The 27,737-nt window shown below is 44.3% G+C and overlaps 1 protein-coding gene across 1 annotated transcript in view; it reads left to right on the top strand.

Annotated features, from left to right (window-relative positions):
• The window catches only part of VAT1L (vesicle amine transport 1 like), a 64,686-nt gene that overhangs the window by 12,936 nt on the left and 24,013 nt on the right, over positions 1-27,737 (top strand). Inside the window, exons 4-7 of the mRNA XM_054079099.1 lie at positions 9,345-9,487; positions 13,186-13,289; positions 15,006-15,061; positions 16,834-17,028. Coding sequence (XP_053935074.1) covers positions 9,345-9,487; positions 13,186-13,289; positions 15,006-15,061; positions 16,834-17,028 — 498 coding nt within the window. The remainder of the gene's footprint in view (positions 1-9,344; positions 9,488-13,185; positions 13,290-15,005; positions 15,062-16,833; positions 17,029-27,737) is intronic.

Below are 27,737 nucleotides of genomic sequence, written 5' to 3'. Positions count from 1 at the left end.
AGTTCTGTGCCCTTAGACCTTCTTCCAGAGTCTCATATAAAAGAAGGCTGTATTCAAAGGAATAAATTCATGAGTTCCCTGCACAAATTATTTTTAGCTAACGCTAATCCTGCTTGCAGTAAACGGTCCTCTTGGAATACTTCTGTAAATGAACGGAATTTATAATCGTATTATGCTTCGGCACTGGACAAGCTAGAGCTTTATGGCTGACTTTATTGTTCTTTGATATTAAATCTTTTCCTGTGGAATTTCGGGCTGTTAATGCAGCACAAGGCCATACATTTAGGGTACTGTGTATCCTACAGGAATCGAAAGCTCAGAGGTTGCTGTGCGGCCCCTTGCCCAGCTGATGCTGTACAGACCTGGGCTAAGTGTACAGAGTTGGCAAAACATCCAAAGCAATCCTTGCACATATGCATGGATCCAGGGAAAGTGAATGCCTCGTCCTTCTTAAGATGAAGCATTCTTGTAACATTTCTTTCTTTCTCTCTCTTCCTCTTTCTAACCCAGTGGTTATTTCTTCCTTCTCTTCCTGAAGCACTGTCGATGCCCTGCCAGCTCTCCCGTAGCTGCTTTCACTGGTGCCCAGCTTCTGCGCGGGGCCGTTCCTGGGAGGAGCTGCTGCCTTCCTCTCTCTTACTGCAGATTTTCTCTGAACAGCTTCTGACTGGACCTCTGCTGTGGCCACTCGTGGACCTTTTCTGAGAGAAGCCAAAGGAAGGATGGGTCCTGGTTAACTGCCAGAAGAACAGGGAGAAACCAGATCCATCGACTGCTGAGGAGTTAAATAAAATAGAGTTTCCAAGTGGAAGGCCAGAAGTGCAGGAAGGGCAGTGAAGTTGGCCAAGAGCTGCTGTAGGTCTGTATGTGATCCAGGGGGCCTGTACGGAAGAGGGAGATGGGGATCGCTGGTCTTCAAGAAAGGATGCTGATCGCCACCCCACAGGGGAGAGTGCCTCATGCAGCCTTGTGTTCTGTGAAAGTGCAGGACGTGTACAGCTAGGATTGGAAAGGGAAGACTTCCCGTTGCTTGATAGGTCTTACAGGTAAAATACCACTCTGGAGATGCGTGGTATAAAGGTGACGTAACGGGGTCGGAGGGGTCTGTGTTCCTCCTTTAATCACTGCAATAATCTGTCTATTAATCCTTTGAAGAATTTAACAGCCTCAATCAAACCAATCATTCTCACAAAGTTCTTAGCTAATAAAACAAAAAACTGGCACTGGAATCACTGTGGGGAGAAGTATTTTTTGTGCAGTTGCTTTAATAAATAGAAAGCCCATTCCTGCTTCCAGCAAATGGGAAACCTGTCCCATTTGTTTCTAAATGTCATAGAAATTCCTGAGCACTTTAATGAGACAGTAGGTTCCCTGTGGGACTAGAAATTTGTAGTTGTTCTTTTCTCGTTATGCAAGATGGTTATTTTAGCTGATTCAGGCAGTTTATGAAAAACAACTTGTTGCTTCAGAAATGTGCGGTTCTTTGTTCTGGCTCCCTAGTCCCCTCTAGGAGGACCCTGCAGCTTTTTCAATGAAGTGAGTCAGGGAACGTTCTCTGGGACCTTTACTTATAACTGCCTCAGTTTATTTATGTGATCTTGCTTTTGTTTAAAGATATTTTCGGTACTGAGGTGGCCATAGCAATTGTGTCCCCATCTGTGCCTGGGGTATGATTAGCCTGTGATGGTATCTTCTAATGTCTGACAGGATGCTTCAGACAAGTCGATTCACTTATTTCCAGATCTTCCAAGGGACATTAAAAGATGGTGTGAAGAAAAAGGAAACGTACCAAGATAATGTCTTGAAAAAAGTCTCACATACCTGTCTCTGTTACAGAGACTTACGTCCTGTCTCACATACCAAATGAGCACCCTCTTTGCTGCTTGTTCAGCAGAAAGGTCAGGGCATTGTGTGGTCTCCACTGTTCATGGCAGGAAACTGGCTCGTCATAGGAAACACCTTTCCTCTCCGAACCAGGAGGAGAGTGGTGGACATTCACCGTCCCTGCTTGATTGTATTGTAGCTTCCCATCTGAAGAGCAGGACCTACTGCAGTGCTTAGAAAGGGCGTTTGAACAGAGAGATTGTATTGGGTTTGTTTCCTAGGGCTGGCTTGTTGGGTTTGTTTGGAGAGGGGGCTGTGCTGGGGTACGTTTGGCTTTGCTGTCTCTTCTCCTCCTGAGACGGGGTGGTGAAGGGCGACTGGCTCGGTGCTCTGCCCGGCCAGACAAGCAGGCTGGAGGAACTCTAGAGCTCTTGTAGGAAAGTGTGGTGCAGGCTCTCAGTTGTGTTGCATGATTCCGTCAGACTTTGATGAGAAATTAATGCCTTGCACAATATTCTGTTACTCGAGCTGCTGCTGGCTGAGATCTAACAAGGACAGTTGTCGTAGGCTCAGGCCTCTGCTTGGCAGGATGCTTGACGCTCTGCTTAAACCCTCAGAGTGAGTAGCAGGGCAGTTCGATAATTAACAAAGATATAATTTTGTAATACAAACAGAGTTTAAATCCTTAAAGCTACGGAAATATTTAAGTGCCCGTCTGAACTAAAGAGAAAGTCAGCTGACGGTGAACTTCAAAACCTTCCCATTATGCATATGTAGACATCAGTGCTCAGAAATGGAGCTTGCAAGAACATATGACTTGCTGTAGGACATATATTGGCCTTTCTTAACTGAGAAGTGCTGTAATTAATGTTTGAAATGTCAGTAAGACAATGGTAGAGTAGCTCCCTTCACAAATACACTCCCACGCCTCTTTTCAAGTGAAGCAAAGGGGCGATTGAATAAAATGTGCCGAGAAAACTGAGCAGCAGCGTGCACCCCGCTGGGCTGGTCTGCTGTGGGAAGCAATTAGTTCTGTAAAATGAAGGCTGAGCGTTCAGTGCAAGTCACAGCGCAAGCTTGTATGAGATTATAAAGTTGCTCCTGAAATTATTGATGTGAACTTGTAAACTGTTTCCTGGATTAGTTGAAATAGTATGAATGCAGCACTGTTGAGTTAAAAAACTAGAAACACACAAAAAAAAGGCAAACCAAAAAAAACCAAAAAGCAAAACACCTTTGGCTCTTCAATTCTAGCTTTAATAAATCCAACCTCTCTCTCTGATAACTACCTGGAAAATAACTTCTTTCAGGGATTTGGATTGATGAGAGACAGCCCTTACACCCGTTTAGTTAATTGTTTTCTCATTAAGTGCTTTCCTCTTCTGAGGAAAGGGCACAAGACTTGGGTCATTTACAAAGATTGTGTAAACCACTCAATTTCATCACTTAACCCCTCAGACACAAGACAGTGTTATTGGCCAATTCTTCAGCGTTTCGATCTTGCAGATGGTGAAGTTAAGCTGCCTTTCATGCAGGAGCATTGATTGCCGTCCTGAAGCTGTGATCTGACCTTCCCTCCCAGGCTCAGCAGCAGAGAAGGTGCAAGCAGAGTGAGTTACCAATGCAGTGTTCGTGTTTGGATTTGAAGGGTAAATCTGACTTGGCAACAGATCTAGGTCATCTTGGCAGGATTGGTTGCACCTTGGCAGGAACCCTCCTTTTTATTGTGTCTCCCCTGCATAAATGGCAAATATTGGAGGATTTCTTCCAAACTGAATTACTGACATAGTGATATTTTGACTGAGAAGGACCTGGCACTCCTCAGTCCATCTTGTCACCTGCTGTCCCAGGCAGCAGATAGGAACCCTTTCAAGAGAATTATCATGTTTCTCCTTAAAAAAATATCTGTATGGTTATCCCTTCAGATTCTCTCTGCTCTGTCTTACTCAGTAAGATAGCTTTCTCCATTTTCAGACTTGCGACCACTTAATGCATCTTTGTTCTTCTGCTGGAGTTGTTCATTAATTAAAATTAGCTTTTCTTTCCTCTTGGGTACCTCTTTCAGATTTTTTTGGTAGGATGTATATGTGTTTATGGCTAGAGCAAGCTTAGAATTGAATGCTTTTCTTGGCCTGTATTTTTCAGGCAGAAAGCATGTTGGTTTGTTCATACTTCTTTTTCCCAAGGTCAGTTGTTTGTATCCTACAGACACTGGTCCAGGCAGATACAGACACATTTCCTGGGCTCCGAGCTGGTTGGCAGCAAAGCAGCAATAAGCTGGTATGAAAGCCAGACCCTTTTAAAATAGGTCTCACAGCACCTGATCTTTTTAAACATTGTGTGGGTAGGCTGAATATAGGGCTGTCTGCACCTGGCAGGTAGGAGTACATTAAACAGCACTCTTGTGTTTGAGTCAGCCTTCCTTGAATATGAATAATTGGAACGTACTCTGCCCTTCTCCTGGCCCTGGCCAGCACACCGTACAATGGCACCAATACTTCCCACTCTGCTGAAATCTTTACTCGCTGCCTCCCAGGGCTGCGCTTGCTATTTTCATATTCACAGTTCATAGCCTCTCTGCATTTGATGAATACACCCCAAGTGCTTCCCTCTTATTTCATCTCCAGCAGCCGAGGAAGGGAATAAATCAGCTCACAGAGAGCTCTGTGTAACCGAGTCTGGGCAGTGTTAAGTACCAAGCTGTCTCACTTGAAGCCAGACAGGATGTCTCTCTGCCGAGCTGCCTTGTGCCACTGAGTGCCTCTGCAGAAGGATGTGCTCCCTCAGCAGCTCAGGAGAGTCCCAGTGCCATTCCTCGGTCTCTTTCCAGTCGCTGCCTCACAGCATCATCTGTTGATCAAACACAAAAGCCCGGTGAGCTGCACATGAAAAGCAGTGTCCCTGACCGAAGCAGTGACAGCCTCTGAAGGCCCTTCTTTTTGCCTCTCCAGCCCTGCACTCTCCAAAGGACTCTCCTTTCCCTGAACCCCCTGCCGAGTCATGTCACAGACAGACAGTGCTTAACTCTTCCTTGGCTCTTTCACCTTTGCAGAGAGCTCACATCCTCTGGGCAAGGACCTCGGCTCGGGTACATTGTCACAGCCCCTCTAAACTGAAGAGGGTTTGTACTAGATGGTAATTCAGCCTTGAGTTTTGGATGCCAATTAGCTGCATAGGTGTGCGAGGGGGTAGGGAAAAACCACACCCGGCTAATTGTTGTGAAAAATAAGAGATTCTGAGGGTAAAAGAGGTCTCATGGTGACTCTTCCTCTCCTTCTGCCCCCAGACTTATTTGTGGTGCATTGGGTGTAGCAGGTGCTGCCGTATGCTTGTTCAAGAGTCACATCTCATTTTGTCCACTCTGCAATGTTCACCTTTGTGTTTGGTTTCCAGTTTCCTTTGCTGTAATTGGAAAAATGACGCCTTCAGGAGATGGAGTGTTGTGTATCTGACTTCTGATGCTGGAGAAAAGTTTTCCTTGATGCCGGGAGATCAGTAAATGTGTTCTTTTGCAGCTTCCTTGCTACGTTGTGTACTTTGAGCTATGGTTATGTGGCATCAAAGTGTTTTGGAAATCTGATTCTCCTCACGTTCAGTTCCAGACAGGTTTCTTGTGCAAGATTCCATCTGAATGATTTTTTTTTTTAAATGCTGTAGTACCTCTGGGCTGCTGAAATCTATCATAGAAGCATTAATCTCTTACTGATGCGGTTGGCTCCAATAGATGTAGTTTTGCAGGGTGGAATTCTTTTAGCAGGTTTGTTCTGTCTTGCTGTAAAGCTGGGCTCAGTTTAAGTTTTCATGATAGTAGAAAAGATGCTTTCTGGAAAATGCGCTGCTCTGTAACTGCTGTAACTCAGTGCATCAGACTGAGGTCTGGCTCGTGCTCTTAGGTCAGAACCTTTCAGAAATCCATTGATTTATACACTTTATTTATATTTCAGCCAGTGAAATTAGAAAGTATTAATAAGCTAATTAGATTACTAAGTTTTCTTCTGTTCGTGCTTTCTGTGTTGACTTTTAAGTGTCAATGACTTTTTTTCCTACTTTGGAATTGTTTAAATACATAGAATGCTCTATTTCATTTTTACTTCCCAAAAATCTGCTTTTCTCATCTTTTATGTGATTATCTCAGTGTGAGAAGTTTCCAATCCTACAGGTTTAAAAGCGACTGGATCTAAAACTACAATAAGCGTATCTGTTTACAATTAATTCCGTAATAATCATATATGTAACACTCTGGTTTTATAAATAGCCAAGATACCTTGAAAAGGAATCCATCAAACAAGCTTTGAAGGTAGAGACATGAGACTGCGATGCCAAATCCAGTATTAGGAACATGCTTGATTTCCACAGAATGCTTTAATCCAATTATTAGTTTCTTTGAGGACTCACCACATGGAGTGCTGTACAATAAGTAGTCTATAAAATAGATATAGATTTTAAAGGAGATTTATTCCATGTTAAGGGAATATTTTGTAACTGTGTCTATCCCTTCAGTGAAGCAATCGATCTTTCTTTTCAAAGACTGCTAAATCCTGTTAAAGGTAAAATTAATTGTCCAAACGAGAATTATTCATTACCACTTATTAATTTTCCCAGGTTCAGGAGGTGAGAATTGGATAGGATTCTGTGCTCGGATAGGAATTTGCGCTGTATATGAAAAACCAGACGAGTGCAGAGTTTTATTTTCATTTTTCAAATCATGCTTATCTTATCAGACACCCTTGTGGGAGGTTTGAGACTTCATACGTTATTTCTCATAACGTGGTGTCTGCTTCCATGTCCACGTGATCTCTTTGGTGGAAGCTGCAGCAGAATTGGTGTGGTTTTGTCTGGGCAGGGAGGGGGCAGAGAGCTCTCTCGTCTCTGTGCACCACAAAGCAGTTTCTAGGAGAGGAATGGCTTTGGAATCCAAAGGATACGACAGAGCTTGTGTGTCCTTGTGATCAGAGGGTTCTTCCTGGTGAGAGTGTGCGGTTGAACTGGAGCTGGCATGGAAACCTTGCCTGCCAGGCCACAGCCTTGGGAAGATGATGTTCCTCCTTCCAGCGGCAGACGCTGTGGTGCATACTTCCGTGGCCATCCCGAAGACCGGGGCCTCACATACTCGCAATTAAACTGTGTAGCTCTCTGGACACTGGCAGCTAATCCTGAGGCAGCTATGGCTTAAAGGATTAGAAAGGAGACTTAGGAGTGACTTGTGTGGCCACAGTGCTGGTTTGGAGCTTAGTCAGATTCCACAGAAATTAGAGGAGCGGTGGAGTTCATAGGGTGAGTTCAGTTCTCCTGCTCTGGTGGGGAAAGCATGAAAGCTCTGGTATCAGGGTTCATTCCAAGGTTTCTGTCAGGCAAATACTGAGAATCCTTTGCACAAAACCAACTAGGAGTCAACGTCGAATTCAGATCTTCAGAAAGAAGAATGTTATGTGAAATTGCCTCAAACTGCTTCGGTGGTGTTCATTCATTTGTAAAAGTACTGGTCAGATGAGTCAGCTTTAGGCTTTAAACATCTCCAGAAAGCTGGAAGATGTTTTGATCGGGGTTTTTAGATAAGCTTATCTCTACAGGGTAAGGGAGGGGCGTGCTACCGAATTTGAGTCAGGAAGAAAACAGGTTATGCGCATCCTGGGGGGTTGTGCATTTCTCCTCTTCATCCGACTGCAAGTTTCTTAAATGTTAATCGCCTGCTGCAGGATAAACATCAACGTGTTTTCTGGTCTAATACGTGACCTTTGAAACATTCAGTGGTTTTGATTCAGGATATGCTCATTATCCCTTGTCTTCCCAAGTTAGATTGAAAATGCAGAAAACTAATTAGAGAAGAGATCAATAATGTCAGAATCTCGCTCCAGTAGCATATATCATAAAATATCGGCTTGCCTAAATCGCTGTGGGTGGTGGTTTGCTGGGACACAGAGAAAGTGAGAAAAGAAGATTGCTGGTGAAAATGGGGAAGAAAAAGAGACACAAAATCCAGATTAATTTTTTTTTTTTTTTGTAATTTTATACTACAAGATTTGATGAGGCTCAAACCTGGGCTTGGCGTGAGAGGGTAAGTAGTAGAGAAATGAAGTATGAGGGTAGTGAAATAATTTCTGCTCCACAAGATGTTACATCTTGTGAGGTGAGGCCCTTCAAGAATGGATTTTCCTATGATTTCTAAGAAACTGGGTATTCCAGCCCATGAAAGTGGTGGATGATTATGAAAAGAAAAAGTCATTTATGTGTGATATAGGATTACTGTGCTATGAACCAACAGTCATTCTGGCATCCTGCTGTAGGTTTCTCTGAGATGGTGGACAAGTTGTTTAATTTGCTGCGCTATTCTATTTCTTGTCTGCAAAGTAAGAATGAGGATGTATCCCTTCCCTATGTTTACTGGTATCTGTCCTCAGAATCACATAAACTATGCCTTGCTGCGTAGCTGCTTACTGATTAATGCAGTAGGAAATCAATCTGAAACTCCTGGACGCCACCATATAGAAATGATAACATTGTCCTCCTGTGATGTGCAGCTCAGAGGATCACCGCTAGCAATTACAGCATTATATGTGAGGATGCCAAGCCCTGGGGGGTGCGGGGTTATTGAATTATTGTACTGTGGATAAAGGCCAAGTACTGATTACTGGTATTTACATACTAATATCCAGGGTTTCTGATTGGAATGAACAGAAATGCATTTATCCATGGATGATTTTACTGGTCATGCATACATTTGCAATTGCAATCTTTAGACTGTAAATGTAAGTAAGAATCTGCTGAATTCCATCAGTACTTTTAGAATGGCAGTGGACTTCTTGCTTCTGGACATGTCTGTGTAACCATACTTGCTCCAGTGGAATTATGTGGCTGCAGCCAGAGGCAGAACCCTGTCCCTACCTTTGTCTCCGTGCCTCCAGCCAGCAAATATACTCCCACTCAGAATTTTACCCTGATCAGCTGGAAACTGTAAGGAACAGCGGCACAAATCTGGGCAAACACTGAAGTGGTGCAAAAGCAAGCTTTGGTGAAAATGTTTTGCACAGCTTCTCTTCTAGATTGACCAGTTTTTACTCTTGTTCCAGCTGTTCTATCTCGGAAGCAGTTGTGCTGTTAGAATACCCGTGTGTGCGTGCATGGGTGCATACGTGTGTTTGTGCCAGTGGGAGGAGGCTGGGCCCTGCCGAGCCAGGTGACTTCTCTTTTTCAGTGTTGTCATTTTCATCACAGCATTAGAAAGAAGCCATGGTTCTGTGTCAAAGCCCAGAAATTAAAAGTAGGACATGAAATTTGCATGTTACATGCTGCAAAAACTTCCTCCAAACTCGTTTAAACATCAGCAGAGAGAAAAATAAGCTGTCAGGGTGGAAGTTGTGGAAGCTGGAAGGATCTGCTAGGAGAAGGGTGTCCCTGCACCTGCTCTGGGCCACTTCCCCTCCTTTGGTTTTGGATCTTGCTGTGTCATGGGTGAATTGGCAGTTAGGAAGTCTGTCAACCGCTTCTTGTGTCGGAGAACTAACACAATAATGTGTTCGCAGGGTCAAGCTGTTGCTCAGCTCTGCTCGACTGTTCCCAACGTTACGGTTTTTGGAACAGCTTCATCTTTCAAACACGAAGCAATCAAAGACTCGGTAACACACCTGTTTGACAGAAATGCAGACTATGTTCAAGAAGTAAAAAGGTAATCTTTTATTTTCTTGAATAAGGGTTGTGTAGTATCTGTCAAAATGCTGTGAATGACTCTGGGCTGATTGTATTTACGAAAAGAGATTGCTTTTGTGAGTTGTGGAATTGTACTATTCTAGATATTCCGTCTGTCAATTACAAAGGACAAGTTAGTAGGCATCTTGCTGTTTCTCTAGAAGCAACACAAACTTTGTTAGTTCATATTCATACTTCGACATCTGTTGCCAGCAAAGTAAATTCAGTGGGAGGGTATCAAGGCTGTACTTTGCCGTTATGTCCATATGTAGCAGCTCACTGCCATGCACTGAGTAAGACATTTTCAGTGGACCTGTAAGTTGTCCAGATTTTGGAGTTCTCTGGGGTGTTTCCATCTGCCTGGGTTCTTATCCTCTGCCAGGGACTGATATCAGAGCAAGTGATGTCTGCTTTAATTCCAGATGCTGAGATTTTGTTTGTTTGCATTTAGATTGGAATCATCCTGTTGCTTTTTGAAGTCATCGTGTGTGTTTGTATTTACATGCTTTCCAATACCTTGTTTTCCAGTTTGTCTGGGTTTAGATACCGATGTTGATTCAGGTGGCAAAACTTTAGAATTTATAAGAAAATCTTAATAAAAAATGTCCCTTTGTTTTTAGTTGTCAGACAGATAAGGATAACGTTACCTTTCATCTTGTATCTGTCAAAACAGTGGATGATGTGGCTGGGTGTGAACCACAACATTTCTCAGCGGGGCACCCCGAGGCAGTGCAGTGGAGAGGCTCCTCGGAGACGTGCTGAGCCTCAGAAGCTCTCCTCGAACAAGATTTCCCAGCCCCCAAAGCGGGTCTGTGGTGCAGAGCAGGCTGTTGTGTGAGCTGCTACCAATCCAGGCTGGTGGCTGCAAGGAAAGGGGTGTCTTCCTGCCGCCTTGGGAGCACTCCCACAGGCTTAAGAGAACATTTGAAATGGTGCATAACAAAGGATGTTTTATATCAAAGGAAGATTCTTCTGGATGGGAAGTTTCACCAAAAAGACAGGCCTTGTCCAGCAGGTGACACCCTGCTGTTGTCTTACAGCTCAGAAGAATCACAGCCTGTCTCTTCAGCCCTTTGGTGGCCTTTCCCTTGTGGACGTGTGCCTACCGAAGGGCTTTGCTGGCCCTGGAAAACTGCTGTAGGGAGGTGAAGACTGGAATCCATCAGTCCCCACTTTACTGACATTATTCAGCAACAAAGAACTCTTGAAAACACTAATCAGAGTTCAGCACCAACTTTATTTCTAGTTCTTGGCAGGGGCAGCTGCTGATCTGGTCTAAGTGAGTCTTGTTGTGGGAGCAGATACAATGGAAACCAATGCTTAAAAAAAGGAGTAAAGCCCCTTTAACTCTGATAACTTTGTGATGGCAGGTAACCTTGTCTGCTTCTGGCCTTCATCAGTGTAGTTCTTTTGAGGGTAATTCCCTGACTCTGTGTAACAGACCGTAGCTGACAAAATAAGAGGGAGACCTGGTCACAAAGGGATGGAATTCTGCTCTGTTAAAGTCAGTTTTGGTGATCCTGCATTTTCCGTTACTTTTCCACCCCTCAATAGACCAATGCAGCAGAGAACCAGATACGAAAGATAAAGTATACGTGTGAAAAGCCACGTGGTGGTTCTTGGCCACAAGAAATGGCCTCAAGTTGTGCCAGGGCAGGTTTAGATTGTATATTAGGAAAATGTTTGTACTGACAGAGTGGTGAAGCCCTGGCAGAGGCTGCCCAGGGCAGTGGTGGAGTCTCCATCCCTGGAGGGGTTCAAAAGGCATGTGGATGTGGTGCTCAGGGACATGGTTTAGTTGGCACAGTGGGGTTGAGCTGGAGATTGGACTGATGAGCTTAGAGGTCTTTTCCAACCTCAATAACTCTTGATTCTTTCCTTGTATCCAAGTGTGTAGCATTAGCAGACTTCATAGTCCTGATTAAAAGTCAGAATTAGCACCCTGCAAACATAGCGATACCCCGGCTTGTTGCTCAGCTTCATGTAGTTTCCTTTTCATTGAAACAAAAATATGTTAAAAAGTACAATGCTGGTTCTGAGAATGCTATAAAGGCAAACTGAATGACTCTTTTTTTCCTTTGGAAGAGGCAGAGGGATGCACAGTGTAGCTGTTTGGTTTGCTGGACGTTAGCTGTCTACTATGTTCTGCTTAAAGTATCTGGCTGGCAGCAGGGCAGACTGTCAGCCCGCCTTTGCCTGCCTGCTGTATGCTGTGTCTACGAGAGCCCTGAGGGATGGGGAAGGTTTCTTCTTCGTTGACAGTCTGTGATTAGGACAGGGTGGGCCCGGGGCTGGGAAAGGACAGTGGTAGGAACCTGCTGTATGGCAGGTGCCTGGGCTTCTCAAGGGAAGAGCATTCCTCAGGGAGCCCAGTCCAAAAAACACCCCCAACACCCTGAATAAATGAGCAAACAAAAAAGCCCACAGAGGTGATGTAGCCCTGAAATGTTCCTGAGGCTGAGGAGTCAGTTCAACCAGGGGAGCCACCAGAAGCTGTTCTGTTGCAAGGTCATCATTCATTTACAGCAAAAGCTCATTACAGCCTGAATATATACTGTTACCCCACATATGCAGCAGTACCAAAGAGTGAACCTGCCAGGTTTTGCTGCTGTCTGTAACTGGGTTGTAAGGAAACAGAAAGATGCACTCCAAGCCATGAATCTTCATCTCTGTCCTTCTTTCTGATTGCAGCGGTGCCGCTGCAGAAGGCACAGTCCTCTGGAGCCAGTGGATGCTCTTAGGTACTATTGACTGCCCCTTAAACCATCGGCAGCCTCCAGGTTGCAGATTTCTCCTAGATTCTGCACCAGTTATTTGCATAATTGTTTAAGAGTATTGATCAAGAATTTACTGTTGCTTGGGCTGTTTTATTGGTTGGTATGTAGGATATTAGATTCAGATCAAACTGGTGGCACGATTTTGCAGGCTGGTGTTTTGTCAGAAAAAAGAACTAAATCGGGATATTCAGATTCATGTTTTTTCTTCAGCATCACGTTGACATTGTGTTAACAAAGCTCTTTAATGGAAAATTATAAATATGCAAGCTATTCATTGAAGCGGTATAAGTAGTTACTGATTTCTATAATATGGCCTGATTGAGTCCTTTGGGCTGGGTTTGTAGCTCTTTGTGACTTCTCCTCATGCTTGATTTAACTCCTTGCTAACATCTAATTGATACAAAGCCTGATACAGAAGACTTTAAATGATGTCCTTGTGAAGTTATTTAATCTGAGAAGAAGTGAGATAAGATGTTTCCTTATGAATTCAGAAAAAGGACGTAAGAAGATGCAAATAACAAAACTGTCCTTGTTCTCTATGACATTCACTGACAAAAGAAAAAGACTCTCTAGTGTTCTCATTCACTCAGAGCTTTGTATCTGTCACCCAGGTTTTGATAATATAATTTTACTGAAAGCCCTCTAAAAGGGGGAGTGAGATGGTTTCCCACTCTTCTAAGCCTGGAAGGTGTGGATTGGGCAGCCCAACAGCCTCGTGTTCCAGCACTGAATGAGTTAGAGCTGCCTTTTGATGAAGAGAAGGCTCCCATGCAGTCAAAGCCTCAGCCTTAGAATCCTTTCTGCCATACCTGGAAAATGTTAGGAGCACATTAACAGTCAGCCTGCATTATGCTGACTGATGGGTCCTGTTGCAAAGTGAGATTTCTTTCTTGCCTTTCAGAATCTCAGCAGATGGAGTTGATATTGTTTTGGACTGCCTGTGTGGAGAAAATACTGGAAAAGGCCTCAGTCTCCTCAAACCACTTGGGACATACATTTTATATGGTGAGTAGAAAAAGCTTTGCAAAACTCAAAATCACCCGTGCCACTTCTGGAACTGGAGGGTGCTGTGTTATACTTTCTCAGTTTGACCATTTCCAATCAAGGATTTTAGTGAAGCTGAGCAGGGACTGAATGATTGAGGAACAGTAGGAAATAAAAAGCAACTCCTAAAATAATGTAAAAAAAGTCCCGAAGTGAAACTGCACATCTGTTTTGTATTGTTAAGCGTGATTGGGTGATACAGGAGAAGTGCAGGAGAAAGCTTGGATCCCTCAATCTCCACTCCGTAGGAATCAGTGCAGCCAAGGAAGCTGTAATGTAGTTCTTGTGGGAGGACAGCTGGGAGGAAGGTTTCAGGAAGAATACTATTGTTGTTATTTGACGTGACTTTGAGGAATGCAAGCTCAGGCTTCTGTTCACAGATTTCCATTGATGTACATGGACTGCTCCACACCCCAAGTAAACACGTCTTCCCTGCGGCTCTGCCTGTTGCAAATTGTGTGTAGATAAAGCAGTCCAAGCTTCTGTGAGAGGGCAGCCGCAGGGACTTTAGAAATGAAGAATCACAGTGGAAGCAGGTCCAGGGAGGTTATTCTCCCTCTGTACTCGGCACTGGTGAGACCGCACCTCGAATACTGTGTTCAGTTCTGGGCCCCTCACCACAAGAAGGATGTTGAGGCTCTGGAGTGTGTCCAGAGAAGAGCAACAAAGCTGGTGAGGGGCTGGAGAACAAGTCTTATGAGGAGCGGCTGAGAGAGCTGGGGTTGTTTAGCCTGGAGAAGAGGAGGCTGAGGGGAGACCTTATTACTCTCTACAACTACCTGAAAGGAGGTGGTAGAGAGGAGGGAGCTGGCCTCTTCTCCCAAGTGACAGGGGACAGGACAAGGGGGAATGGCCTCAAGCTCTGCCAGGGGAGGTTCAGGTTGGATATCAGAAAAAAATTCTTCACAGAAAGAGTTATTGGGTACTGGAACAGCTGCCCAGGGAGGGGGTCGAGTCGCCTTCCCTGGAGGTGTATAAGGAACGGGTGGATGAAGTGCTTAGGGACATGGTTTAGGGAGTGTTAGGAATGGTTGGACTCGATGATCCAGCGGGTCCTTTCCAACCTGGTGATTCTGTGAAGGTGCAGTGGCACCGTGAATAAACACGCCTACCTCCTTGGGCTTTTGCCTAGCTCACAGGGTGGCAATAATGAAGATGGCGTCACTCGAATTTCCTCTTGGACTGCACAGGCCAGCCTGGTCGCTTGCTCGTAGCGCAGTCCCTGCTAGTGAGTTGTCATTACCGGGCTGTGCGCATAGTGCTCACACACATGGTGGTCAGACAGACGTACCTTTACAGGTACATAGGACAAACACCCTGTTGTGATCACTGCTGAAAAACGGTGTGTGAGAGACAGCTGGCATTTCACTGCGGAGGGAGAGAGCACCTGTAGAAGAGCTTTGGTGTCAATAGACCTGGTAGTGCTTAACCTGTTCCTGGGTCTGGAAGATCTGATAGATTGCTTTGGTCATTTCAGAGTGCCTATAAACGTGCAGGGCTCTGTCACCTTGGCCTCTTACTTATTTATTCCCAAAGAATAAGGATGTCTACTATTCCCTTTCAAAGCTGGGGAGAATTTTTCTTCTTAAGTATGGATCAATGCAATCATTGTAGACAGTAAATGCCATGCTTGTCAGTATGTATAAAGTTGTGTGTGACTGTACTCATCTCTTCCAGGTTCGTCTAACATGGTTACTGGAGAGACAAAAAGCTTCTTCAGTTTTGCAAAATCCGTAAGTGTCCCAGTGCTGTGATTGTGCTCTGCCCTCTCCCTTTGGTCCTTTTCGTACCATTCTTGTCTTTGTCATTCCCATTTATCTTTACCGAGTTGTTACTTCTGATGTTGCTAAAGAGACCATTTTTCTGACTGCACTGCAGTCTGATGTGTTTTCCTCTGATACGACAGTTGCACAGGAATGGGACCTGTGTGCAGTGCCCATTTAGATGGTTAACCGTCAGACAAGTATCTCTCATCTGGCTAAGCTTGAAGTTAGACCGCATTGTTTATTTACTTAGGGCAGAATATCATATCCATGGATACGGATAACTCCTATCTGAAAACACTGTCAAGACAGCACAATGAATTAAAGGAAATCTTAAAGGGGATGTATCTTGAAGGATGGGGCTTGTGTCCAGTCGTTTCTAGCTTTTCATGAGTTAATTCCACATAGTAATGCATTTTTTAGTTTTCCCCATTCATTTCAAATGACATCAAAGAGACAATGATGCTGCATTTATTTCCTAATTGATGATGTCATCAAATAAAAAATTCAAACAGTAAATGCTTTTCTTCAGCTTACAACAAAATCTGCCCATAAATCCATGACATCGAAACAGGGACACATACATCAAATAAACTGCTAATGAGAAAGTTGTTAAATGAGAGTGAAAATAATTCCTTCAGACAAGGAAAAGAGGGAGAGGTCTCCACTGAAGATCTATCATATGATCTTTCTGCCAAGAGCTCATTTACAGCTTCCAGGACACCCCCTTCTCCAGAGAAGAGCTTCAGAGATCTCTGTTTAGTTGAGAACAAGACAAGTCAAAGACTGCAGCAAGAATCCATTCGTTGCCTCCTGAATTTTCTTAATGGTTTTAGTGGCAGAGGATCTTCATTAATATCATGCCTTTGTGAAGTAAAATAAGATAATCTTTACTCTGAAGTCTTTTTACTGCTAATATAAAACTTTCCAGATGCTTACAAGTTATAGGGAAGGTTGGCCCCATGAAATCAATTCCAACTGAAATGTTTTTCAGATAGTGCTGGTACTTATTGACTGAATAAATATGAATAAATTTAATTTAATTTAAAAAGAAGCTATCAAATTTTATATAAAAGTATAACTAGTTTTTTGTAATTATACTGTAAAATTAACTCATCAGACTTGTATGGAAATTTTAATTAAAAATTGACTCATTTGTATAAAACTTGCTAGGAAGTGGGATCTCAGTCTCAGGGATGCTCTTGGGGTAAATGAGATAAAATAGTTTCATGAGATGTTACGAGGCTTGCTCAAATGTTGCAAACATAATAACGGATGTAAAGTAAATGGAAGCTGATAAGTAGTGCATGGTTTTCTTGTTTGGGGAAGAAGAGTGATGGCCAAGCCTTGCTTGTGAATGTTTGGGAGACTTGTGTGGCTCTCCTGGGATAACAGAGGAGGAGCAGGAGTCAGGAGGGAGGTCCAGTTCCTGAGGGAGCAGGGGTAAGATGGGAGGTCCAATTTCTTAGCTCCAGACCCCTGTCCTAGAACTGGGGCCGTTCACTGTTCTGCTAACACCCCAGTCTCATCTAAGACACGTCTATGTTTTATTTTCACAGGTCAGTCAGCTCAGTACTTTTTTGCCTCTTCCTCAAATAAAATCCCCACTGCTTCTGGCCGTTGCTTCAGATCTGATGGATGAGTCCTGCATCACATCTGCACAGAGAGTTTTCCTGTGAAATTCTCTGTACGTTTCTTGAGAAGTGTCTTTCTAACCTTGCTGGTTTTTTATTCCTTTCCAGTGGTGGCAGGTTGAGAAAGTGAACCCTATCAAACTGTACGAGGAGAACAAAGTGATTGCTGGATTTTCTCTGTTGAATCTACTCTTCAAACAGAACCGAGGTGGCCTGATCAAGAGTGTGATGGACAAACTTCTCAATCTATATAACAGTAAGAAGATCAAGCCTGTGGTTGATTCATTGTGGGCTCTGGAAGAGGTAGGAGCAATATTTCTTTCTCCATTTTAAAACTTCTGAAATATATGCACTTTTAGATGTAGAATCAGGTTTAAGTATGTTTTCTACTTATCAATGTGTTTTGCTTCTCAGTTTGCACACATGTTGTGTCCAAAGGCTCTGCTATTAAGAAACTCCACAATTCAGAGTTATTCACTCATTTCTCCTCATAAATATTTCTGGAGTTCCAAATGCTCTGTGCAAAGTCCTTACCACATTAGCTGATACCGCCATGCATCCGTGAGAAACCATCACACTTAATACAGTAATAATAGTGTGTTTTCTTGAGATGTTGAAAATGCTTCTGGAGCTGGGTGGCAGGACTGCACAGCCTGTGATAGTTCTCTTGGAGCAGGACGTGATGGGTGCATGGGTCAGGTGATTGTTTACGAAGGCTTGTAGTGATAGGATGAGAGGCAATGGATATAAACTGGAGAGGGGCAGATTTAGAATAGACATTAGGAAGAATTTCTTCACCATGAGAGTGGTGAGGCAGCGGAACAGATTGCCCAGGGAAGCTGTGGCTGCCCCATCCCTGGAGGTGTTCAAGGCCAGGTTGGATGGGCCTTGGGCAGCCTGAGCCAGTGGGAGGTGTCCCTGCCCATGGCAGGGGGGGTTGGAACTGGATGAGCTTTAAGGTCCCTTCCAATCCAAACTATTCTGTGATTCTATGAGTCTATGTGACCGGATCAGTGCTGCCTCAGCTCTGCTAATGGGGGAGCTACAGCTCTGTGTGCTATCGCTGCATCTGCCCAACGCACCCCAACACGCTGCTTTGTCTTGCTCAGCAGATGCAAATGGTCCAGCATGATGCAGGCTCCATTTGTTCCTCTCCAGTAAATTAGAGGGTGATGGTGGCTCCTCCAGGAATCTCTTCGTGTTTCTCTAATGTGTCTACCTGAGGCCAAGCTGTCACCAAGAGCAGCTCAGGAGAGGCTTTACCAGCCGGTGACATGGGAGAGGCTGTCAGCTCTCACTGGCTCTCAACACTGAACTCTTTACAGGGTGTGTTGGGGTACAGAGCAGTACTCTGCTGTTTTCTGGAAGGGAGAGCATTTTGAAGAGTGTTGTAAAATAGAAATGGGATCAGACTTAGGGTTTTTATATGTTTTTTAAAATTTAATTATAAAATAAGCTTCTGAAGGATTTTTAAAACTTGAAGTGGCATAAGTCTCTAGATAGACGTCCTGCAATTTATTTGTTCCTGTAAATACGTACTTTTCATGTATTGGTGGAATAGAAAAGGGTAATTAAAATAGTAACAATAGCTTCAAAAATCTTGATTGAGGCCTGCACATGAAAAATAGCACATGGCAGGCTGATCTTAATAGTCAGTGTAATGGAATATGTTGGGAGACTTCTGTTTGATAACATTTCATCTAGCGTTTGGCAGTAACATGCACCATCCCCACTGCTAGATTGTGAAATGTGTAAATACATCTGTTAAAAAGTACGGTCTAGAAAACTACAGCTCATTTATCATGCCTGTTCACTCTCCATGAGCTATCTGGTAATCTGCTGAGGAAATGGCTGGCTGGGATCTCTGGGGACATAACCGTGCTGGCGGTGCTCTTCATCGATTGTGAAGTTTTCCTGAGATGTTACTCCTTCAGGGCATTATCATTTGGGACATACTTATGGGGATAAAAATAACTTTGGGCAGAGTCTTAATGTGGTAGATGGCAAAATGTGTCACAGCTGAGGACTGAACAGCACAGGGTGGAGGTAGGTTGGTATGTGATTTCATTCTAGTTTAGGTTTCTTTTTCTAACTCCATAGCTCTAGCATCTTCCCACTTCAGACCTTGACGGTTGATTGCTTTTCATTTCCTGTCAAGTAAGCCTGGTTTTCTTGAAATGTCCACTTTCTTTTGACCATTCTCAGCATTTTTCATTAGGGACTGAGCCAATATGACCAGGCTTTGCCATTGATGTCTTACCTTTGCAGTCTTAGAAGAGGATGAGTTATATCTACAGTATTGTTCCCCTTTGCTGCCTAAGTCTGGTTGCTGAAGGACCACTTATAGTACCACTGAATCTTAAAGGTTGGAAAAGACCTCATTCCAACCCCACCGTTCTTACTGAACCATGTCCCAAAGTGACATTTGTTTAACCCCTCCAGGGATGGGGACTCCACCGCTGCCTCGGACAGCCTCTGCCAGTGCTTCACCACTCTTTTGATAAAGAAATTTTCCCTAATAATCCAATCTAAACCTCCCTTGGTGCAAGTTGAGGCCATTTCCTCTTGTCCTATCACTTGTTTCCTGGGAGAAGAGACCAACACCCACCTCGATACAACCTGTTTTCAGGGAGCTGCAGAGAGCAAAGAGGTCTCCCCTCAGTCTCCTTTTTTCCAGGCTAACCAATCACCGTTCCTTCAGCCACTCCCCATAACCCTTGTGCTCTAGTCCCTTTGCCAGCTCGGTTGCCCTCTCTGGACACACTCCAGAAACTCAAAACTGAACCTGAAATTCAAGATGCGGCCTCACCAGTGTGTAGCACAGGGTGAAAATCCCTTCCCTGCTCCTGCTGGCCACACCATGGCTGATCCAAGCAAGGATGCTGTTGGTCTTCTTGGCCACCTGGGCCACTGCTGGCTCATGTTCATCTGCTGTTGACCAGAACCACCAGGTCCTTTTCTGCCAGGCAGCTTTCCAGCCACTCTGCCCCAAGCCTGGAGCGATGCATGGGGTTGTTGTGACGCAGGTGCAGGACGTGGCACATGGCCTTGTTGAACTCCACCCCGTTGACCTCAGCCCATGGACCCACCCTGTTCAGATCCCGCTACAGAGCCTTCCTGCCCTCCAGTAGATCAACACTCCCACTTAGTGTCATCTGCAAACTGAAGGAGCACTTGATCTCCTTGTCCAGGTCATGGATAAAAATATTGAACAGAACCAGACCCAACATGGAGCCCTGGAACACCGCTTGTGACCAGCTGCCAACAGGATTTAGCTCCGTTCACCACAACTCTCTGAGCTCGGCCAGCCAGCCAGTTTGTTACCCGGCAAAGAGTACACCCATCTCACAGCTTGTGAGAGCAGCCAGAGAAAGGGTTTATGGCTGTTCCTGTAGTTCCCCATGAATTGTGTCAAAAAACCCTAAACATTTCCTTGCTTGAAAAGCCTGGTATAGTTCCTGGAACAGCGTCTATTTCTTAATGCTTTCTGCAGGAGTGCACAGTTTGAATCTAGACGAATATACTGATTAGAGAGTATTGTAATTGCAACAAGGCTTTGCATTTTAAAGTGTTTTAAGTGACCGTATTACAGGGTTTAGAGAAAGTTATTAGGTCCCCATTCGTCTGTCGTGTCATAGAGTATGGTAAGTGATGTCTGGCTGATTGTTAAATAACAGTGCAGGTAGCAGTGGTCAGCAGTTGTTGTACAGGTTTGCCTTGGTGCAATCTCTGTTGAGCAGTGGGGGTTTACTGGGTGTCGGTGACATCCTTCTAATTAGGATATAATCCCTGCCAGTGTTTAGATTTCTCTGGGTTTGAGCCTCCAAAGGCCGTGGAAGTCAGTGGAAGGATTCCTGGTTTCACTGGCCCTTTGTGGATGGTTTCCCTGCCTCTTCAATGCAGTCTGCTGAAATGAATTCACCAATTGACTGAAGAAAAAGCGGGACAGAATTTATTCTGGATGGAAACTTAGAAGTGACTTTGTTTCCTTCAGTGCATCAGATTATTGCTGATAGAAGGGAGATCGGGATCTAGGCTATTGACTGCTGTTGCAGAACAAAACTATTTGTATTGCTGTGTTATCTCTTGGTGTTGGCTTGGGAAGGGTACTTTTTATCTCAAATTTACATCCACAAAAACTCCTAAATTCATGTCTGATCTCAAGCAGGCCATCAGAGCCATACTATGATGTTAGTGCAAGAGGGGTTTGACTGAGACGGCAACAAAATCCATATATATTTTAAAATGGAAGTGTAACTGTGGAATTAATCATCATGTGATGAGCAAAGCCATGTGATAAATTAGCTGCTGTTGAGATGTCTTGCTATTTTTCAGCTATTTCTTTATGCCTTCGAGTATTTATAAGATGAGATAATTTGTAGGTGGTGCATACATAAAATACTGTTCTGTAGTAAAAAGCTGATTGTCTGGTAAGATTGCATTTCATTACAAATAGTAGACTTTAAAGCAGAATTAGTATTCAGTGAGTATGTGAGCATTGTAGTTGTTTCTTGATTAGTAACTGCTTATCTAATCCTTAATTTGCAGTTACTCTCTCCTCTTTGTTCCGATTAATGTGTAGTGTGTGTTTATGCCTTAGTGTTCTCCTGAGGATCTGTAAGGCTTTTGCTTCACACAGACAATTCTAGATTATTAAGCAGAATGAAAAGTGAACAATCCAGTGTGTTGACTAAAATGATACATATTGCGCTTCAAGATTCTGTTTTCTTCAGCTTTTTATAACTGGAAAAGGAAATCCATTCTCCAGGTAGATGGGTTACTGACAGAGGCCCTTCTTCAGCTGATTTGCAGCTATTAAAATTAGCACTGCTGGTGTGTAAAACAGAACTCAGCATTCTTGCACGTGCACTGCCAGTCAGGAAGGCGACAGTGCAAAATCTGTTCCCTGCCATCAGAATACGGGCAGGCACTTTTCCCTCGCGCTGGCTGCCTGTTCAGGAAGGACTCCCAGTGGGTCAGAAAGCTTTCAGAGCGAAGGTGTTTTGGCCCGTATGGGTGGCCAGTGAGATTATGGAGTGAACACCCTGGCTGCATTCCTAGGTTGTGTAGCAAAGAGTTTGTTGCATTCTTGTCTCTCACCTGATTTAAGGGAGTGGACTGTTAGGATGTCAAAGACCTGTACTGCCTCAGGGCCAGGGAGAATGATGACGATACTGACACGCAGAAAAGAGAACAGCTGCTCACGGGTGAAAAGGGTGAGAGTAACCTGGTAGTGGCACAAGACAAGGCTGGCACTTTGTAGTGGGCACTGAGCATCACCCCGTGTCACTGCCTTCTAGTGATCTGGTCATGTCTTTAGCAACCCTGTCCTTAGCAAACAGTGACACAAGTGTAGCCCAGCCCCAGGAATCATAGAATCATAAAATCATAGAATTAATAGTTTGGGTTGGAAGGGACCTTAAAGATCATCTAGTCCCAACCCCCCTGCCATGTGCAGGGACACCTCCCACTGGCTCAGGCTGCCCAAGGCCCATACAACCTGGCCTTGAACATCTCCAGGGATGGGGCAGCCGCAGCTTCCCTGGGCAACCTGTTCCAGTGCCTCACCACTTTCACAGTGAAGAAATTCTTCCTTATGTCTAGTCTAAATCTGCCCCTCTCCAGTTTATACCCATTGTCCCTCGTCCTATCAGTACAAGCCTTTGTAAAAAGTCTCTTCCCAGCTTTCTTGTACCCCCTTCAAGTACTGGAATGTCGCTTCCAATAAGCTGTGGTTGAAATCTGTAGAATCAAGGAAATTCGGTTACGGACCAAGCCCTGTGAATCTGGATATGAACTTTGGAGGACTCCAGTGACCTGCTCTGTGGTCAGTGCATAGCATGTTTCTGTCTGGAAAGAGCCCTGCACCTCAGTTTAGTTTATAAGGATCGCTGCACTATCGGTTGCAGGATGGTTTTGGCTGAGTAATTAAGAGAGATGTTGCAGGTCTAGCTGTAAATATAATTTTTACATAAGTGAGATTCCCTTGCCTCGAAACCAGAGCTTTTCTCTAAAATAAATTGCTAAGGAAATATCCAGCTGTGTTTAAGAACCTAACGGAGCGCAGAGCAACCAATCACATTACAGCTTCATCATAGCATACCTGCTGATGCCATAATTCCCTTTAAAAGAAACGTGTTTTCATACCTTGCTGTTCTTCATGCTATCTGCTCTCTGCGTAGCTCTCGGTGCGATTAGCATGCAAAGGAAAGCAGCAGAAACCTTGCATCTGAGCTCACAGCCTTATTGAGTCCCAGGGCAGTGATGAGAATGGGACAAAGGAACGCTTTCTGTACAATTCATAGCGTGTTTGGGGAGGGAAGAGCCATCACAATCTGTTTTAGCACCGTTGTGTGGCTTCAAAGGATTCAGGTGCTGTAAACCTGTTATTTTCCCTCTGAACTCATCCTCCGTATAAATGACCATCTTGGTGCAAGCTTCTACATATCAGCAGTATGAGGGTTATACGGGACAGGGGATGGGAAATCTCAACCCCACAGTAGCAGAATAATAACAGTGCAGCCCCTGAAGCAGAGATAAATTTCATCAAAAGCCATTCATGCCTTTCACTGATCGCAGCTTTAGGGCAAAGAGCCTTTCCTGTATCACTGTAGTCAGACAGAGGAAAATTGGCCCATCAGTTACATCCAACATAGCAAGAGGGCAACCAGGTGATACCAGTGCAGGCTGGTGCTTTGCTATCAATAACTAATGCCATCTGGTATCAATTTTTTTTTTAAGTGACAATATAATAATGGCATGCACAGGTTTTTCTCTTTTCTGCTTGATGAAAACAGATTTTTCAGCTGAGCAAATGACACCTGTTTTGAAGTCGGATGACTTCTATAGCATTTAGAACCTCTGTGTGTTCTTCAAGGTAGGCAGAATGTGAAATAATGTGATAATGGTGGAAGTTCATTTATAACCACCCTGAAATACAAAGGAGAATATTTTTGTCGTAACTATATTATCCAGACGGACTTGGACAGGCTGGAGAAATGGGCCTGCGTGAACCTCATGAGGTTCAACAAGGCCAAGTGCGAGGTCCTGCACCTGGATCGGGGCAATACCCAATTTCAGTACACGATGGGACATGATGTGATTGAGAGCTGCCCTGCAGAAAAGGACTTGCGGGTGCTGGTCAATGAGAAGCTCAACATCAGCTGGCAATGTGCGCTCGTAGCCCAGAAGGCCAACTGTGTCCTGGGCTGCATCAAAAGAAGCGTGGCCAACAGGGAGGGAGGGGATTCTGCCCCTCTATTCCTCTCTTGTGAGACCTCACCTGGTGTGTTGGGTCCAGTTCTGGAATCCTCTGCATAAGAAGGATATGGACCTGTTGGAACAGGTCCAGAAGAGGCCATAAAGATGATCGGAGAGCTGGAGCACCTTCCATATGAGGACAGGCTGAGAGAGTTGGGCCTTCAGCCTGGAGAAAAGAAGGCTTCGATGAGATCTTATAGTGACCTTCCAGTACCTGAAGGGGGCCTACAGGAAAGCCAGAGAGGGGCTGTTCATAAAGGCTTGTGGTGATAGGATGAGGGGGAACGGGTATAAACTGAATAGGGGCAGGTTTAGGCTTGATATAAGGAAGAATGTCTTCACCATGAGAGTAGTGAGACACTGGCACAGGTTGCCCAGGGAAGCTGTGGCTGCCCCATCCCTGGAGGTGTTCAAGGCCAGCTTGGATGGACCTTGGGCAGCCTGAGCCAGTGGGATGTCCCTGCTGGAACTGAATGATCTTTAAGGTCCCTTCCAACCCAAACTATTCTATGACTCTATGATTCTATAAAGCAGTTTACTTGGCAGTGTGATATTGTAGAAGAGAGAAACGTCACTCGTTCTGTCAGGCTCCCATCGCTGCGATTGCTCCAGTGCAGAGCCTGCGTGTTTCAATCTTGCCAGTATTGCTCTGACAGCCCTGCCTTTGCAGCTGCTCCTGAGCTGCTCTCCTGGTTCACAGGTGCTGCCTCTGCATATGTCCTGTCCTGTGACACTGCCGCAGAACTCTGCTCTTCCCGAGTGTGACACTGATCCCTTGACTGGACAAAATAAACATCTGTAGTTCAAAGTAGGCTTAAAGGTTTTATCTGTAGATTGCCATTGTTTCTTTGTATACAAACAAGTCTATCTGAAGTTTAAGACAAGCTTCGTGCCAGTATCAAAGCTTACAAAAGTGCAAGGAGCTGTGTCTGCTGCTGTAACGAGTTTTAGACGAGACATGGGGAATGTAGACTGAGAAGAATAACACAGGATGAGACTGAATAATTCACGGTAGCTTCTGTGTTCACCACCAGATCACACACAGTTACAGGGCAAAATACCTTCCAGATTTTGGGAAGAGTAAGGGGAAAGCTGTTCCACTTAGAATTCACTAACATTTGATGTAATGAACAAAACTTTGAGCGAGGATTGAGCCAAGAGTAAGGGGACTTTTTATAAAGACTTTGCAAAGAATTTTTCCCTGTGTGCTTATCTGAAATTAACTGAAACTCCAAATAAATTGTTACATGCTGACAAGAATAAACCCTACCTTGAAAGTACAAGACACTAATTAGCTGTTGCGGGTTTTTCCGCTCTAAAATACTATGCATACCTGGTTATGGGACCCTCGCTGCTCTTACATGAAACGTAAGCTCAAATGAATCCCCCTAAATGCCTATGTCATTTCATTTGCATTTCTTCCCTGTTCAATGCTGTTTAACAGGACTTCATATTACTTTATAGTTTATTCTGCCCTTCATACCTGTACAGCAAGGAGTGGCTTACCCCAGTGTTTTCTTTGGCTTCACATGCTGTTGATGGTGGTATAACATGAGGATGATTTTATTAACAGAGTGAGATGGAAAAAAAAGCAAGAGGATGTACATAGACACTGTGGCTCTGTAATAAGGCCTTGGATACATGACGTCAGCTATGATTGCCATGAAAAGAGATTGGGTAAATGAGCAGGTTTAGGAAAATCAGACGTCTCTTGCTCAGCCTGTTAAGTACGTCAGCAGAAGCCAGTTGTTTTCAATTACTATATATTCATAAACGCTGCATGAAACTCAGGCTGCACAAATGGAATTTAACTAAACAAGTAATTTATTCCAGCTATGCTTTCTTTTATTTTGATTTTCTTTACAGCTTCTGAAATTTAGCTTGCTTTGTCTAGGCTGCCAGTTGAATACCTGTGTGTTAAACGCTTTTGCTATCTAGAGTCTCCAGAATGTTCCTTTGTCCATGCTGTAATACTCATTTCATAGAATTGTAGAATCACAGAATAGTTTGGGTTGGAAGGGATCTTAAAGATCATCCAGTCCCAACCCCCCTGCCATGGGCAGGGATACCTCCCACTAGATCAGGCTGCCCAAGGCCCATCCAACCTGGCCTGTTCAAGGTGTTCAGCCTCCAGGGATGAAGCAGTCACAACTTCCCTGGGCAACCTTTTCCAGTGTCTCACCACTCTCATGGTGAAGAAATTCTTCCTAATGTCTAGCCTAAATTTGCCCAGCTCCAGTTTATACCCATTGCCCCTCGTCCTATCAGTACAAGCCTTTGTAAACAGTCCCTCCCCAGCTTTCTCGTAGCCCCTTTCGGATACTGGAATGTTGCTCTAAGGTCTTCTCGGAGCCTTCTCTTCTCCAGGCTGAACAATCCCAACTCTCTCAGCCTGTCCTCATATGGCAGGTGTTCCAGCCCTCCGATCATCTTAGTAGCCCTCCTCTGGACCCAATTTAATAGATAAATAACAAAAGCAACAATGTCTGTCCTTTCTTGCCTGATGCCATGCAGTGCGTTATTAAACAGATCGTGGGTCAGCCTGAAAAACACTAATTCCCAGTTCTGGTTGTTAACAACCGAGGCCCTGGGCTATGTCTCAGCATCTCTCGCCCTGCATCATCTGGTGCGTTTGCTGGGGGCTCCCATCTCCAGGCAGGGTGTTTTGTCACCTTTCAGCAAGTTGCTTCATCTCTGAGGATTGGTATCTTAGTGTTTTGGGATGAAGTGGCAGACACGGGAAAGTGTTTTGGCAATATTTCTGATGAACATTGATGCCGCGTTCAAAATGTTGCTGTTGCAGAGGTTAGAAGCTGACTTGTGTGAGATGAAACCTCTCTCAATTAACATAAACACAGCCTGCAGCTACAGCACTTTTCTAATCTACTTAGCAAGCACTCTGCTAAGAATTAATTAGTTATGGAGACACGCAGGCAGAAAGTACTTTTCTAGACGGTCTGAGAGAGTGGAAGTGGTAAGTGCAGCGGTGAGTCATGGTGCGTGTTTGTGGGTCAGGACAGACTGTCGCTCTCTGTGCCCCTGTGTGCCAGGGAGATAATGGTATTCTGTAACTGCCAGCCAAAGGAAACAGCGTGTCGGCTTGGTTCCTGCTGGGTAGCGTCAGAGCCGGGAGAAGCGGGCAGGAAAATCATATAGGAAGCATTGATAGGTTCCACTCAATCACGTGTGCGCTGCTAAAGACAAACTAGTCACATGCTTCCAGTTAATTAAATTAGCAACAGGAGATTGTATGTGGGAAAAGCTAGTCTGTCATTTATTAGAAAAAAAATTAGATCAAACCTGTTCCGTGAAGCAAGCTGCTGAAGTGATGGGAAGAAGCAGTGTTTTCCAGCAGTATGCTCACTGGAACACATCGGCTGGCTTTTTAGTAATAACTGGGCACATGCTCCTTAGCTGTGGAACTGCGCTGGGGATGCTGTGCCTATGCGGAAGGTAATGGTTGGTCTGGCTGGGGAAAGCTTTGCCGGAGCTGAGGGGGTAGACAGACATCAAGGGCACCTTTACAAAAACCGACGTGTGTGCTTAACTCTGGGAGACAGAGAGTATTTCATCTCTTTTTGTCTTGAATGTTTAAGGAGTCTGGTTTAGACTTCACTTTGTGTCATAGAATTTAAGCTGTTCTCAAGAGTCAGGAAAACAGTTTCATGGACTCATTTCCCTATGCAAAAACAATTTCTAGACTCATCAAGTATTAGAGAATAAAAGCTACTCGATTTTATATCCTTGATCCA

Source organism: Cuculus canorus, chromosome 13, assembly GCF_017976375.1.
Source record: "Cuculus canorus isolate bCucCan1 chromosome 13, bCucCan1.pri, whole genome shotgun sequence".
Taxonomy (NCBI): Eukaryota; Metazoa; Chordata; class Aves; order Cuculiformes; family Cuculidae; genus Cuculus; species Cuculus canorus.
The sequence above is the reverse complement of the archived record's forward strand: the minus strand, read 5'-3'. Positions and strand labels throughout refer to the sequence as shown.